At 37.0% G+C, this 16,364-nt stretch overlaps 1 protein-coding gene across 2 annotated transcripts in view; it reads right to left on the bottom strand.

The window, feature by feature from the left end:
* Positions 1 to 259: 259 nt before the first annotated feature.
* The window catches only part of gabra1 (gamma-aminobutyric acid type A receptor subunit alpha1), a 30,966-nt gene continuing 14,861 nt past the window's right edge, over positions 260 to 16,364 (bottom strand). For both annotated transcript variants that reach the window (XM_068330941.1, XM_068330943.1), the window contains exons 9-10: positions 3,624 to 3,826; positions 260 to 3,040 (exon numbers count right to left, since the gene is read on the bottom strand). In XM_068330941.1, the coding sequence (XP_068187042.1) occupies positions 2,720 to 3,040; positions 3,624 to 3,826 (524 nt within the window). In that variant the 3' untranslated portion in view covers positions 260 to 2,719. The remainder of the gene's footprint in view (positions 3,041 to 3,623; positions 3,827 to 16,364) is intronic.

The following is a 16,364-nucleotide window of genomic DNA, read 5'->3' as shown; positions in this document are numbered from 1 at the left end:
ATCCCTTATTTCCAGTTGAACTTTTGAAGCCACCCTGTATACCCATGGTTGAAAGGGAGAGCAAGCTAATGGTTTACAGCTGATGTAGAAGGTAAGCTGTAATATCTCTCTCTCTCTCTCTCTCTCTCTCTCTCTCTCTCTCTCTCTCTCTCTCTCTATATATATATATATATATATATATATATATATATATATATATATATATATATATATATATATATATACATATATATGGAGAGAGAGAGAGGAGAGCGCTTGCAAATCTATAGGGAAATGGTAAGACAGAAAAAAATAAAATTCAACGATGTGATTCAAAGCTGTCCTTGCATAGCACAAAGCTGACTACATAAATGTAATGTTATTGTTCTTCTAAATGTGCAAAATGCATAACAATAGGTTGATAATACAAACAATATTCATCATCATCTTACAGTTGTAGCTAATGTCTCTTAAATAACAGAATCAAATACTGTATGCATCTCATATTTTACATATGTATATGTTTTCTTTTTCATGATAGTAAACATACATACAATAGTTTAAGATTCAGATATCTTTGTACAAATCTTTGCCTTCTTACTTGACTGTCTCTCTGCAGATTAAGTGGCTGTATTAATAGACCCCTTGCATACGCTTGCAAAGATGTCTGCTATTAGGGGATGTGTTAGGTATTGGTTATGATAATGCAAACAATAAAAATAACATCGACCACCCATCGCTTTCTTTCCCTCTGACAATAAAATATGTTCTTCCAAGCACACAAAGAAAATTCTGCAGGTGTCTTTTGGCTCAGTTCATTTCCATGTAAAATATTGTTTACAATACAACCAGAACCAACAAAATATAATGCATTCCAAGTCCTTGATTAAGGAATGTGAACATTAGATTGAAATCCAATGACTTCAGAACCCAATATGAAAACACAATGAAATGTCTGCAATCAAAGGCTATTTCTAAATAGATCTTAAATGTTCATGCACTGTATACAGATGGGACTACAAGCACACAGCAGTCAATGTAAAGCTACAATGGATGTTACCCCAAACTGAGTGTCAGGTTCAGGTCCTAAGAAAAGCCCTTGCTAATTAATATTGCTACAACATAATTTAAAATGGACTGTTCCAAAACCTCCTTCTGCCACATCAAAGAAGAAGTGTGTGATTTTGTAAGATTAAAGTAAAAGGAGCAGGCAATGATCAAGACAAATTAAAGCATTCTTTTCATATTTGTGTTAGTTTCTCTTGTTTTTTCTTGGAAGAGGGATTAACATCATGCTACAAAAATATATTCATCTGCGTCACTATCATTGAACTATAAGACGAGTCCTGTGTGAAACCACAGTACCAGCTAACGTGAGATAACAGAGCCAGTCTGACTCAACATCTTCTCTCTTCTTCTGTTTTGTCCCTGTCTATCGGTGTTGCTCACCAGTAAGCAGCAACGAATGAGTCCAAACAGGCATGTGATACTGAAGGCAGTGTAGCTGGTACTTTCTGAGTGTTATGTCTCAATTTTCAATAGAAAGGAGACAAGTATTATGGCAAAAAAAAAAAAAAAGATCAGGGGACACAATGATGGGATGGAAGATACAAATGTGCCCTTAATGAACAACACAGCTGTCACAGTTGAAGATGGAAAAGGCCCGTCTCCTCCATCTCAATGTGCCCAACCCCTCAGTGAGTGAGTGATTGATGCTAATGGTACTCATAAATAAGAAGTACTTAAATTCTTAATGCATTTCATGATTCAAACTGTTTTTTACATTCTTACTCATACTTAATCAATCTCAGTTTTTTCACGGTTGATGTTGCTGTTGATATCAGTATGTATACAAACACACATTCAAATGTTACTTCTGTGTGAACGCAGCTTCGAACGGAATGCTAACTAGGTGAGAAACAGTCACTCAAACATGAATTAGACCAGTATATGCTGTTTTTTGTAGAAAGTATTGTAAACACAAAATAAAATAAAAAGGACTTCTCTTGATGTGTTCAATAAACTTTAGTTACACTTTTGCAAAGCTTCAACGTAATATTGACATATCTAAAAGTATAATATTTACAGTGTGAAACAAAATTTATATTTTCAATGATGGACACCGAATATGTTTAATTTTTTAATATATATTTCCCCTAAATAAATGGTGCGTCCACTGAGACATGTTTTATTGCTATTGCTGAAACCCTAACACATTTTGAATGACAAAATCAATCTCTTAAACTGCCAGCAAAACTGAAGATATTGGAGACTGAGCATTGCCTTTAGCTTCTGATTTAAAAAAACCTAAGCTATCAGTTAATTTAAATCTGCATTTGGAATTATAAATAAATAGATGCCCTGCTCATGCAAATACACAAGTGTTAATTTCTTGACAAAGTGGAAGAGAAAAATAAAAGACATAAATTAAATACAATTTAACAAGTTTGGGCCATGTGCAGGCATAGAAAAGAAATCTCTTGCCTAAATATTTCAGGTAACTTTTCCACAGAAGCATCATCCAAGATCTGAAAAACACCTTTTCAAAAGTCTGTATCATTCTTCTTTTTTTTTTTAAATCTATTTTGATTTTCAAACAGGTAAACATAGAAGCAATGCAACCACTGGGAATTCAAACCAGCGCAGACACCATATTTGCCTGGAAATAAACGTGTTTTGGAGGAATAAGAAAGGAGATTAAGAAAAAAATTGTTACATTTTAAAATAAATGAAATATGGATTAGTGCTGAGTCATCCCCTGCAATTTAGGCTTCTTATTCAAGTAGGTCGCCCAGTAGACCAGGTTAAAGGTTCCAAAGAGCAGAGGGAAGGCTATTCTGGCAATCCTGTCTATCTTGCTCACACTGTTAAAGGTCTTCTTGGCCTCTGGAGGCTTGGGCTTTGGCTCCTCCTTTGGCTCAGTTGGTGGTGGTGGGGCGCTTTTGGCAATAGTGGCCAATCCAGGGTCCCTGGCAATATTGGGTGCGAAGGTTGTAGCAGTAGCCGCTGGGTAGGCTGTAGTGTTGTTCTTCTTGAGGAGGGACTCCTTCTTCTTCTTTTGCTGATTTTGTCAGGAGAGACATTAGGCAAGTGTTAAAGCGGTATTTGAAAATAAAAACAGTGAACTCAGCAATCTGTGAACACATAATGGACTATGGATTACAAAGGTATGAGTGAGATGATTATGGTTCCAGCACACTCGGACAAGTGCAGCAGAAACCACAAGTATTAGACTAAATTATTGATGTCATATCATGTCAAAAATGAGATAGGATGTCAACAGCAACTAAATGCTCCTTTTCTGGACTTTTTTTATTAACATTTAAGCCCTCACTGTCCTGTTAAAAGATTCTTCGAAAAAGAGCTTGTTACTGTACACAGTACACACACATTTAATATATAATACTATTCTTTGTGTATGTGTGTGTATGTGAACGTGTGTGTCCCGGAAGGGGGCATAAACATGGTGGGGTTATGTAATTTTGTCCAGATTAAAAAAATAATAAAAAAAATACTGGAAGAAATAATGTAGTGAGGCACAATATTACACAAATCATAATTTTTCATACCTTTCATCTTTTAACTTTATTTTTTTTATATAAGGTTACTTAAAAATATAAGTGTAATAAATGGGCTTCAAATACCTTCTCTGGCACTACACTTTTTCCATCCCAGGCATAACCCCTCTTAGTGAAGTAATTGACTGTGGCAAATTCAATGAGGGCCGAGAAGACAAAGGCGTAGCAGACAGCAATGAACCAGTCCATAGCTGTGGCATAGGCCACCTTCGGGAGTGAGTTCCTGGCGCTGATGCTAAGTGTGGTCATGGTAAGAACAGTGGTCACTCCTGCAGGGACAGACAGGCTCAATTTGAGAAAACCTTCAATCACACACACTTGTCACATTTCAATCATGTGTATACCCTAAATGAATAACAGTGAAATATGTGAAATTTGTATGAAAGCTTATCTGACCATAACTAAGTAGCTTAAAACAAAAAAAGCATTGTAGATTACAATTGAAATCAGAAATGTTCATAGCAAAAGTGTTACATGTATGTGATATCATTTCAATATAATCTAAAACCAATGCAACCGGTGAATTCTTTCCACAGAACAACGTTTAACTATCATTATATGGAGACTTTACAGTACAAGTAGCACTTCTTAAAAAGGTTTTCTGAAACGCTGTCACAGTTTTGCAGTTTTCCTTAAAAATAAGGAATTTGCAGCTTAACAATTCAGATTAACCTAACAGAAAGCAGCTGCTGATCAAAACCAGACATTCCTATCTTGTATTTGAATTTGACCTTTTCATTGTCAATGCATATGCAATGACAATGAAAAAAAAAGTAGATGAGACATTGCACGCTGCAGGAGAAGAACTAGATCAGGGCATGTCTAATAATGATGTGCTCCTCACAGAACAGGTTACTGAAGATGTTTACATGCTAAACAACATTAGCTCAAGACGTAAACAATCTAACAATCCCACCCTATCCTCAAGGGAGCCGAAGAACAGTCTTCTTCCCTGTCTTCTCCATCCTCTTCTCTCACACCAACTACCTTCATGTCCTCTTTCACTACATCCATAAACCTCCTCCTTAAAGGATAAATAAAGTTATACTCGCTGTTTGGTCTTCCTCTAGGCCTCGTGCCTGGCAGTTCAAAGCTCAGCATCCTTCTACCAATATATTCAGTATCTCTCCTCTGGACATGTCCAAACCATCTCAGTCTGGCCTCTCTGACTTTATCTCCAAAACCTCTAACATGTGCTGTCCCTCTGATGTACTCTGGTGCTATCCATCCTGGTTACTCCCAAAGAGAACTTCAGTGTTTTCATTCCTCAGTGACACTGTCACTAGACCAAAGAACATAGCTGGTCTCGCCACAGTTTTGCACACCTTTCCTTTCATTTTAGCTGAAACTCTTTTATCACACATCACACCTGACACTTTTCTCCACCCGTTCAATCCTGCCTGTACATGCTTTTTCACCTCTTTTCCACACTCTCCATTGCTCTGGACTGTTGACCCTAAGTACTTACAATCCTCCACCTTCTTGATCTCTTCTTCCTGTAACCTCACTCTTCCACTTGGGTCCCTCTCATTCAGACACATACACTGTCTTACTGCGGCTAACCTTCATTCCTCTCCTTTCCAGGACAAACCTTCACCTCTTTAGCTTCTCCTCCACCTGTTCCCTGCTCTCACTGCAGATTACAATGTCATCTGCAAACATCATATTCAATGGAAATTCCTGTCTAACCTCGTCTGTTAACCTGTCCATCACCATAGCAAACAAGGGGATCAGCCCTGATGCAGTCCCACCTCCACCTTGAACTCCTCTGTCACACCTACAGCACACCTCACCACTGTCTTACAGTCCTCATACATGTCCTGCACTGCTCTAACATACTTCACTGCCACTCCAGACTTCCTCATACAATACCACAGTTCCTCTCTGGGCACCCTGTTGTAAGCTTTCTCCAGATCTACAAAAACACAATGCAGCTCTGTCTGGCCTTCTCTGTACTTCTCTATCAACATCCTCAAAGCAAATACTGCATCTGTAGTACTCTTTTTTGGCATGAAACCATACTGCTGGATTATCCATCACAGCCTAAAAAAACTTAAAAGTACTGGATGTACTGGCTATTGGATCCACCGCCTCTAATTAAATGCAGCTGGTACACAGTTATTACATGTGTACCATTAAATTGCCAGCTCCTTTTAGAATTATGACTCTTTATTTGTCCTTTTTGTCTGTGATAAAGCATTAAGTAGTGAGTCACGGACTCCTCATCCTCCCACTTTCTTTTCTCATGCTCTTGGAATTGCAGAATTCATGTTGTCACATGAGGCATAAAAGATGATCATTGTGTTCTCATCCGTCAGAGACTGGTAAGTAACCATAAATGGATAAGAGACCAGATGGATCCAATTTTGTAGGTGCACATAGAACATGGACACACATTTTCTAGTGGTAAGGATGAATAACACAGAAGTAGGTCAAATATATTTATGTTTACACATATGTTTTAATCATATGTCCAATATAGATGATTTGTTTGATCAAATATAAAAGTAGAAGGGGAATGCACACATGGTTTAACTGAACTTGGCATGTGTACAATACAAACAACAGCCCCATAGTGAAGAAGTAAAATTAAATTAAATTTTATATGAAGATGCAGAAAGGTGATGAAGAAGAGAGTACTGTTAAGTGTATTAATACAGTTTGTGATGCTGTTAATATATATTTATATTAGCTCTATAAAGTTTTTGAAGAATACAAATAGCATTTTTAGGAAGAAATCACATAACTGCAGAAAAAACAGAATCAGTTGCTGAGTGAAATGCAGAAAAAAGTTTTAAATTATTTTTGCATTCCACATGTTATCTTCTCAAACAAGAACATGTTTAGGGTAGTGTCCTCGGGTTAATTCAAGCAATAAAAAAAGAACTGTGATGCTAATTTTATATATTATATATATATATATATATATATATATATATATATATATATATATATATATATAAATAAAAAATCTGAGTTCTCATAATGAAATGAGGCATAAACTAGACGCCAGACTTTATTTCAGTTTATTACTGTATATTGGAAACAGACACTGCAAATTAATTAAAGCTCCTCCAGCAGATCAGTTACCTGTGAGTCTCAGTTGCAAAATGAACACACAGTCGCTGTATTTTATGTCACCTATAGATTGACATTTAATCAGTTTGGTCTCAGCAACAGTTTTGTAGTAAAACAGTATCTTGCTATTTCTATTTATAGTGGACCGTGATGCCATTATCAATGTGTCACAGTCTCCAAATGTTCATTCTTTTATTGGATCGCTGGCTCTAAATTCTACTGTCTTTTCCTCTTTTAGTACTGACTGAGCCAATTTTGTCTCTTGTTACATCCTCAGCAATGAAGCATTCAATCTGATTGGCTGAGACCCTGTATAAGATTGAATATGACGTATGGGGAAGTGGTGTTTTCCTCAACTATTATTAACCTTTGTCCTGTGTCATCCTGTTATTGGTTTAGGTTCCTTGTTATCTTATTTTGACCAGATTAGGTGTCACCTTCTCTTTTGCTCAGTTGTGCACATGAACTATGAGTTAAAATTGTGCTGTGAAAAATATTTATGGTATCTTGGATATTACGAAATACTCTGAGCCATGATTAAATTGTGGGAATAATAAGAATGGGGAACAAAAAATTGACTGAAAAATATTTACAGTAGGTATGTCACCTCCACCTCCACCTCCAAATTTTCATATAAGATGGTGGAAGAGTTGTACATTATATTTTTGAGTAGAAAGAGTTGAATCATATGACTTCATACACTTCTTGACAGATTACCACAACACCGGGTGGAATGATGGGGAAATCATCAGTTTGGAAGGCATTCAAAAAGGGATAAGATTGTTTAATATGTATTACTATCACTGGAAAATGAATTCCAGTCTGACTTAATTAAAAGGAGCTCTTGATCCTTGTCAAACATGCAGCCTACAGTTGATTGTGTCTGTCACCTGTGCCATGAATTGTTATACCACACTATTCACCTAATGTCAGCCTGAAATGGCTTTAGATCTTTTCATCTCTAAAAGGGATAAACAATCACAGATAATCGATGGTCGAAAGGGGTGCAGTCAGAAATACATGAAGGCAGGTCAAGAAAGTGGAAAATAGATAGGTGGATTCAGTGGTATCAGTCTGTTGACTATTTTGTTTGTCAGTAAATCACTTAATTTGTGAGAGTGGATAAAGGCAACACCACTGTGTATTGTACAAGTCCTCATAAAACTGCTCCAGTACTTGGAATCATATGCTCTATATTGTGTTTGATAAGATCTGTTGTCATGGAAACAAGTGTTCCAACTCCTCCGGTGTAATATCCCAAGACAAAAAAGGAAAATCATCCTTTGTGAAATTTGAAATGAGTATTAGATTGTTTGTGTATGAATTTGTGTGATGTCTCCTATGTGTGAGTAGTGATAAGCCTCCTTAGGAATCACTAGTAAGTTAATTCATTAAAACTTACAGTAGTTTTAAATGACTCTCTTTGACTTGCTGTAACTAATAGACTTGAAGCTTTTAAAGTCTGTTAATGAACGAAGTTGCCAATGTGGAAAGTTCTAACTGGATTAATTGTGCTGTAACTCAATTCTTGAGAGTCTCTCTAGTCAATTTAGCACAGTGTGCAAAAGCACTGACACTTGATTTATATGATACATATATTCTAACAAGGTTTTGCCTCATTTTGCAGACTTGTTTTCAAATAAACACAGAAAAACCAACATGGGGAAGAGTAAAACTGGGGATTATATGTGAAAGTAAATGGCTAAATTAGAGGTACGAAGTGATGAATGTCAAGGTGAAGCAACCAATGTCAAGGTGGTATAGTCATCATTGCTGGCAAGAAAAAAGTTTGGTATAAATGTAGGCATCCGTTTTTGGAAGATGGATTTGCATATAATGGCTCCTTGTTTGATAGGTGTCTGAAAGAGTCAGGTAAAGCTTCTGGGATGAAGATTTAAATTACATCAGGGCAATGAGTCTGAAAGACTTAAAATGCTTGACTGTAGGAATGAAGCTGCAGGTAAGAAAATTAATCTCTTCAGGCATGACTGAAAATAAATGAAAAAGCTCCTTGAGCTCAGATATTTGTTCCTTTGTTTCTTAAGGTCAACCATTTAATCAGCCTAGTCTGCAAGTCCATTGTTTGTTTTTACATACCTTTCTACAAAGCTATGCTCTGTTGCTTCTAACTTATTTTTCTGAATAAGAACCCTTGAATGATAGCTATTTTGGCTAATCAGCTGGTATAAATGTGGGTATGGGATCAGAGCCATATTTTTTGGATTATAATCAAACACACACACACACACACACACACACACACACACACACACACACACACACACACACACACACACACGCTAATCTATTAATTGCAATGTCAAGGTAAAGTGGTGGATGAATATGATTATATTTGTCATATTAGTCAAACATCTTTCTTTATCTCTCAAACCAGTCCCAGGAGTAAAGATGTCTTTATATAGCAACATCAACATCCTCACCATGCTGCATCTCATGTATTCAAGATGTATCAATATCTGAAGCCTTAGGGAATCCTGATTCAAAAACACATTAATACCAGCATTTCTGAGGAATAAAGCTGATGAGCCATACAATGAAGTTATGGGAAAGAGTAGTGGAAGCTAGACTAAGGGCAGAAGTGCATTTGTAAGCAGCAGTATGGTTTCATGCCAAAAAAAAAGAGTACTATAGATGCACTATTTGCTTTGAGGATGTTGATAGAGAAGTACAGAGAAGGCCAGATGGAGCTGCATTGTGTTTTTGTAGATCTGGAGAAAGCTTATGACAGGGTGCCCAGAGAGGAACTGTGGTATTGTATGAGGAAGTCTGGAGTGACAGAGAAGTATGTTAGAGCAGTGCAGGACATGTATGAGGACTGTAAGACAGTGGTGAGGTGTGCTGTAGGTGTGACAGAGGACTGCCAGGCAGGAGGCCTAGAGGAAGACCAAAGAGGAGGTTTATGGATGTAGTGAAAGAGGACATAAAGGTAGTTGGTGTGATCGAAGAGGATGCAGAAGACAGGCTTAGATGGAGGCAACTGACTCGCTGTGGCAACCCCTGAAGGGAAGAGCCGAAAGGACAACAATAAGAAGTCCAGCATTTCTGCATCACCTCAACCTCAGATAGAAAACAAAATAAATTCACATGTTGATTGGCAAGTAAGTTAAATGACTATGCCAGGCACACAGCTGTAGAAACTGTCATATGCATGCATGCATCTATTGACACACACACACACACACACACACACACACACACACACACACACACACACACACACACACACACACACACACACACACACACACACGTTCCCTCTGGCACACAACCACATATTCAAAATCCAACGCATATTATAATAATGAGCAGATACCTTAAACATAATCTTGTGAACAAAAAAAAAAAATCTGCCAATTGTGGCATACAGTATAATGATAGAAGTAAGTGGGCAAATTATCTGATCAGTACTGTCCCTTACAACATAGACATAAGGTTAGACAGATGAAGACAGCACCATATCAACTCCATTAGGGGATGTTTCCTCTAACTTTTCATTTGGACTCCAAATAATTACATACCAGCTTTCCACCATACCAAAACGACAATAAACTAATCAGCCTTTCAATCGGCACAATGATTAAAAAGATAGTTCTACCCACTGCTGTGTTTTTAAATTGCCTATTCATCTGCAAAGCAGGCTTTAGGAAGATTTAGAACTTATGACATTGAAACTATGTGATTAATCCCGTGTTTTCAACGTCACATTCATCTTTGTTAATGGAATTTCTATGCCAAGTTTTGTACATCTTTGTTGGGAACATTAGCTTGATCACAGCCACAGTAACAACCACAAATAATATTAAAGTAGTTGCTTTGTTTCAGTGAATAAGATGTGGGGTATATATTAAAAAACGTGTTTGTGTTGATATTTATAAAAATTAGCAATAGATGTAATTGAGATGTTGGATAAGTAAGTAACCAACTTACAAAATTGGGATAGCTACAGTTGTGGTTATTATTTTGATTTAAACAAAGTAAAATATTGATTTAGCATAATCACAATATTAAAGAATGTACTTAAATAGATACATTATAATACTCACCCTAATTTGTCAACCTTAACAATTAAGAATTAAAAATTTAAATATAAAAACTACAAAGAATGATAATAAACTTAATAAAAATAAATATTAAAAAATACATGAAAAAATCCAAATGCATTCGACCAAAAAAAAACAAGAAGACAATAATATAACAAAAATGGCAATATATAGCTGGAGACCTGCATAATTAATTTAGACTTGATTTGAAAATACAATCTACTGTAGTCAAATCTGCTACACCTACCTCAAAACTCTCTTTAAGGTTTAATTCCAGTTCAAAAACTCCATGTTTCCATCACTTCAAACTCACAAAACGTTGACTTATAAGAATGGCACGTCATAATAATGTCCCCACCTATATATTTGAACAACCTCACTTGAAAACCTCACACTGTCACGCTTTTAACCCCACCCACTACCAGTCAATCAAGAACCCAACCAATCACAGCGCATCTGCCAGAAGGAATCACGTGAACAAGAGCTTCTGAGAGCATCGTGGAATTAAATAAACAGCTTTCGCCACAAAAAAATACTTCATTTTCTGTTTAATGTCCATTGACATACAATACAAACACACAAGAAATCAAATGTTTTCCAGTGTAGTTTTCGCAGGCGTCTACCCGGAAGTTCGGGCCACTAGTCAAGTTTGCGTTGGTCTTTGCATTTGTCCATTTCTCTAACTTATGGAGCCGTTTCGGGTCCGTCAAACATAGCGGTTTATATTCTTTGATTGTGACGGGTCTCACGTTGTTGTGTGGGGAACCCGGATGCTTTATTCAACCGGCACCAAACTCAAAGCCGGCGTGTACCCGGATGGGAGGACCATAGTGCCAAACTGGCCTTCGTCTTGGTCCATCCCAGACACAAGGAGCCGTCACGGCTTCATCGAACACAGCGATTTGTTTTCTTGTGACAGCAAAGAAAAAAAAAGAAAAAGTCTGATATTATTGTTTAATCTTGGAATTTCCACGGGTTCTCACTAGTATTTGAATAAGCCCACTTGAAAGTCTCATGCTGTCACACTGTCACCAACTCCACCCACTACCTGTCAATCAAGCGTATAACCAATCACGGCGCTCAACCTATCACAACGCATCTGCCAGAACGAATCATGTGAACAATATGGCCTAAGACATCTGCTATGTTAGGAGAAGAAATAACTATACATGGCCTTCCCAGTTAACATAATTTTAGTGTCATAACTGCTCGAATAATTTTCATGTTTTTGAGCAGAGAGTCCAAACAGCAGGAATGACACAGAAAACGGCAACAAATTCTAAGTGAAACTCCGACTGAAAGAGAGGAAACGATTGAGTCACAAAAGAGAAGTTCTACTTAGCCAGAGCCAATGAATGTGGGGTATACGAAAAGCGTCTCTGTTTACACAATGATTGCCTTGGCCAAGAAGGAAACACTTATAATTGCGGCGTCCGTCTGTATGCAAAACAGCAGGGGGTGAAAACTTTTCTAAATGACGTCGGACCGTTGTCAGAAATGGGCAAAACTAAACTGAAAAGGATGAAATTAAAGATTCGCTTTGCACGTTTATTAAGTTTCCTTCCAGCCTTGTTGATGTACGCAATCCACAACCAATCTATGGTCCAAACGATAAGGAAACATCATCAGACTGTCTAGTTGTGTTTCTGCCGCAGGCTCTGCTGAGTTTATTAATGCTACGCCGATGAAGGCGTAAATCCCTACTATGATCTGATTCTGTACGGATGATTTTGAATTTTGAAGTCTGTATGCCAGATTACAGACTCAACGGAGGTCAGGATGTCGTCGGCACCATAATGGAAAATCCTGCTGGTTTTGGTTCCTGGTGTCCAACACTCGCAACAGGATGTTTCCAACTCTGGAAAGTTACATCATCAAAAACTTCAACTTTTATTGTTCTAATAAAATGTAGAAATTACTGTTCAGGTAGTAAAGTGTTCTAGAAGGAATACGCTCTAGCATACATGACATCACTGTATCTCACATTGTGTTGCAGCAAAAGCTTGGCTAGCATCAGTTGACTATTGTTTAGCTGGAGCTCTCCATGTTAGCAGTGTAGCGTTAGCTCCATAGAGCAAAGTAGCTATTTATTCTTTTCATATGTTTGGTATCAAGTCTGATGTTATTTTTTTATTGTGGAATTTCCACAGGTTTACGCTAGACTGGATATAAAGCAATATCAGCAGATAAAATTCAACAGGACAATGGGGACCAGAAGAGCTGAAGAACATTCCCTGATCATAGTAAAAATAAAAAGTAATGAGACTATTGTAAACATAAGCCTCATAAGCAAGCAACAAACTATTCCTAAGAGTGAAAATAATAAAGGCACATGATTCCCTACAAAAACTACATGAGACAGAACCCTTAAAAAATGTGCTAAGAAGAGAAATAAATCACTAGTGCAGTGGGCAAAACAAAACTTCAACAATAATCTCTCATGATCATTCAGTTCTACACAATACAGGTTTCAGTCATAATGCATCTGATGAGAGTTGAGAGAATGATTAATAACATTTAAGAGTGACAGATGATTTCATAATCTTTTAAGTTTGAAATCACAGTCATGCACAGTATGAATATGTAATATTTTTAGTAGATTATATATATGTAATAAATTCTTTGTTAAATTCTGTGTATTTGAATGTTTTGCTACTACATCTCTATTTGCTAACATTTTTTCATTAACAAACACACGTACTCTTTTAGCTGTGTACTAGTAATACTGTATTATACCTTCTGGAGCAAGAAAAATATGTGCACTCATTCATTCATAATAGCACTATACACATTTATCCATTTTCTTGTAGGTTAAACGATCATAATTGACTTGTCCACAGCTGCGAGTCATGAGTCTGCTGGATCCTCTTCCACCAAGCTCTCAGCGAGAGGTGGGGTACACCCCGATTAAGACGCCATTTCATTGCGGGACCACATGAAAGACAAACTAATCACGCATACATTCACACCTACAAACAAATTTTGTGTGCACAATTCAACCAAGCTGCATGTTTTTGGTGGTAGAAGGAAGCCAGAGAATGCGTAGAGAACCCACACAGATGTGGGTAGAACAGAAAAGCTCAACAGCATTACTCACTGCTCCATCGCGCCACACTATACACATACAGCAATGCTTTATATACCACATTAAACCTTGACTTAAAATATTTAAGCTGGTGATGAAAGATCCTGATAGTCTACTATGTCTTTTTAAGGCTTTATTTAAGCTGATATTGACAGCGAAACATCTTTAAAGAACAGGCTCATTCATTTGATGTCTCAAATGATGCATATTAATCACAGGAATGACCTGGTAAACATGGACAATCTGGTTCTCTGTGTCTTCATGAAAGTGTACACATGTGCTTATTCAACTGTGCATGCATGTATGTGTAAAGTGTGCAGGCGAGTGTATACATCTGTGCGCATGCTGAAAGTATCTAATCTCGTGAAGCAGAACCAGCAACGATGGCATGAGGGACACACATGCCCTAGATAGTTGTTTGAATCTAATCTAGGCCATCCTCATTTCCCCCCAACACGTGATAAGCACTGCAGGTGGCTAGCTGCGGTGCACAAAGATAAACGATGTACTTGAGGACACCAAGACATGCAGAAAAGAGGAAATACAATGAAGAAGCTGAAGATGGCAGAGCTGCAAAATCTAATACACTATGTTTCAAGTTTTCCGCTACATCCATGACGACAGATTCAGAAGCAGAGAGACAGAGAGCAAAAAAGAGAAAGTGCAGGGCGAGGTAACACAAGGACATTCTGATTTGTTGCTGTATTGTGCTGCTACAGACCATGCTGCAGACTAGCAAGAGCTTTCCTTTTTAGGCATTATTATGCAAGCTCTCATTGTGACAGACAGACAGATACACACATATGTAGACATAAATGGAAATGTGCAAATGAGCATTTATATGTCTACATATGTGTGTATCACATCAGCCAACACACACACACACACACACACACACACACACACACACACACACACACACACACACACACACACACACACACACACACACACACACACACAAAACACATTCAGGGCATGTATCCTGTATACAAATTCACACTGAGCCTTGTGCTTGAAATTCTGCTGCAGCCAGTCGCAACTGATTAAAGCTCACATGCTCACGTACTGGAGAGAAAAAGTTGCACAAATTAGATTTTTCTTTAATTGTAAATGTGCACAATTATTATATCAGTCTATGATAGAATTTAACATCCTTTTGAAAATAAACAGTTTAACCTTATAAAACACATTTTTTAGCTTCATTGCTGTGAATTACATGAGAAGATTGATACCACACTGTCATCACTGTGAGGTTGCCAGGCAACCAGCAGACATCAGCAAGTCAGTGCATCCGGCCTCAGCACAGTATTTTCACCACATGCTGTCCCTTTCTTTGTGTTTGTTCTATTCATTTCTCTTAATTAGATTTCCTGTTAATTAGTGAGCTTCAGTGTTGTTTCTGTTCATGCCCTCTGGTTTTCTTATTGTACCTGTGCTATGCTAAGCTAATTGATTTTGTCAAAAAAACTAATACAGGCAGGGACTCAATTTCCATAAATGATCATTTTCTCCATGTCAGACAATCCTCAATTTGTGTCAGAGGGACGTCATCATACCCCTTGCTTTAATTTTTCATTAGTCACCCTATCCTATTTTTCTGGAAACAGAGAATTGGATTTATCAAGCAAATTAAGATGTTCTGTTTCTGCTGTCTGACATTTTCTCAATTTGGATACAATGTTGCTTCTAGTTTGTTCAAAATGTCGGCGGTATTTCATTTTAGAACTTAATAGGATGTCATTTATCTGATATGTATATTCAATAATACCTCAATAACATCTTCAATAGGCTTAAGTCTGCTTTGCTGTGCAGAGTGATTTTTATGTTGAGTTGCTATTTCTACATTTGTTTTCACAGTCATTGCTCAAAGTTTAACTTTTAAAAGACAAGCCAAAAAGTATTATTCATAACATGTTAAATAGTTTAGAATATAATACTGGTCCCTGTCTTACAATCCACATACACAGAAAATGGACCATATTGTCAAGTAAGAGAGACTTTGGCTTCAACAATTACAGCTACAAAATAAAAAATGTTTAAAAATTATTTAATTTTGAAGACTTAAATGTTGTAAGTGATATTTTGTATCCACAAAAAAATTGTAGACACACGTTATGAAAAACATTTTAAAACACCACCATTCACACTTCACCATATGTATAGGGAAAAACAAAACTTGTCTGAAAACGATGTTACATCCCAGCTTTGCAAAAGTTTTGTTGTAACTTTAAGCTTCAACAAAACAGTGGTCTAAGTCTGTGTTGATTTTGAAAGGTTACACTACTGCTCTGGAATGACAACAATGTTTTCAGCTGTCTTGTCTATTTTTATTCACTTGTTCACTTATTTAAATTAAGTAACTTATCAATTGTTATGGTTGCAAAGAAAAATCAATACATCGTGTCATATTGGAATAGAACAGTTTAATGCATTTCTTTTTTGTCAGTTGCATGTACCTTCAAGCAACACAATTAGGCAATGCCTGATTGAGTACCAAAAGCCATGTCATAAGCAAACAGCTATGAAACCTTGAGGCGATGTTAAGAGATGTTAAGAGCAGATGTTAAAAGCAGAGGAGAC

The sequence above is a fragment of the Antennarius striatus genome, chromosome 13 (assembly GCF_040054535.1).
Source record: "Antennarius striatus isolate MH-2024 chromosome 13, ASM4005453v1, whole genome shotgun sequence".
NCBI classification, from domain to species: domain Eukaryota; kingdom Metazoa; phylum Chordata; class Actinopteri; order Lophiiformes; family Antennariidae; genus Antennarius; species Antennarius striatus.
Note: the sequence above shows the minus strand (reverse complement) of the source record. Positions and strands in the feature narration are given on the sequence as shown.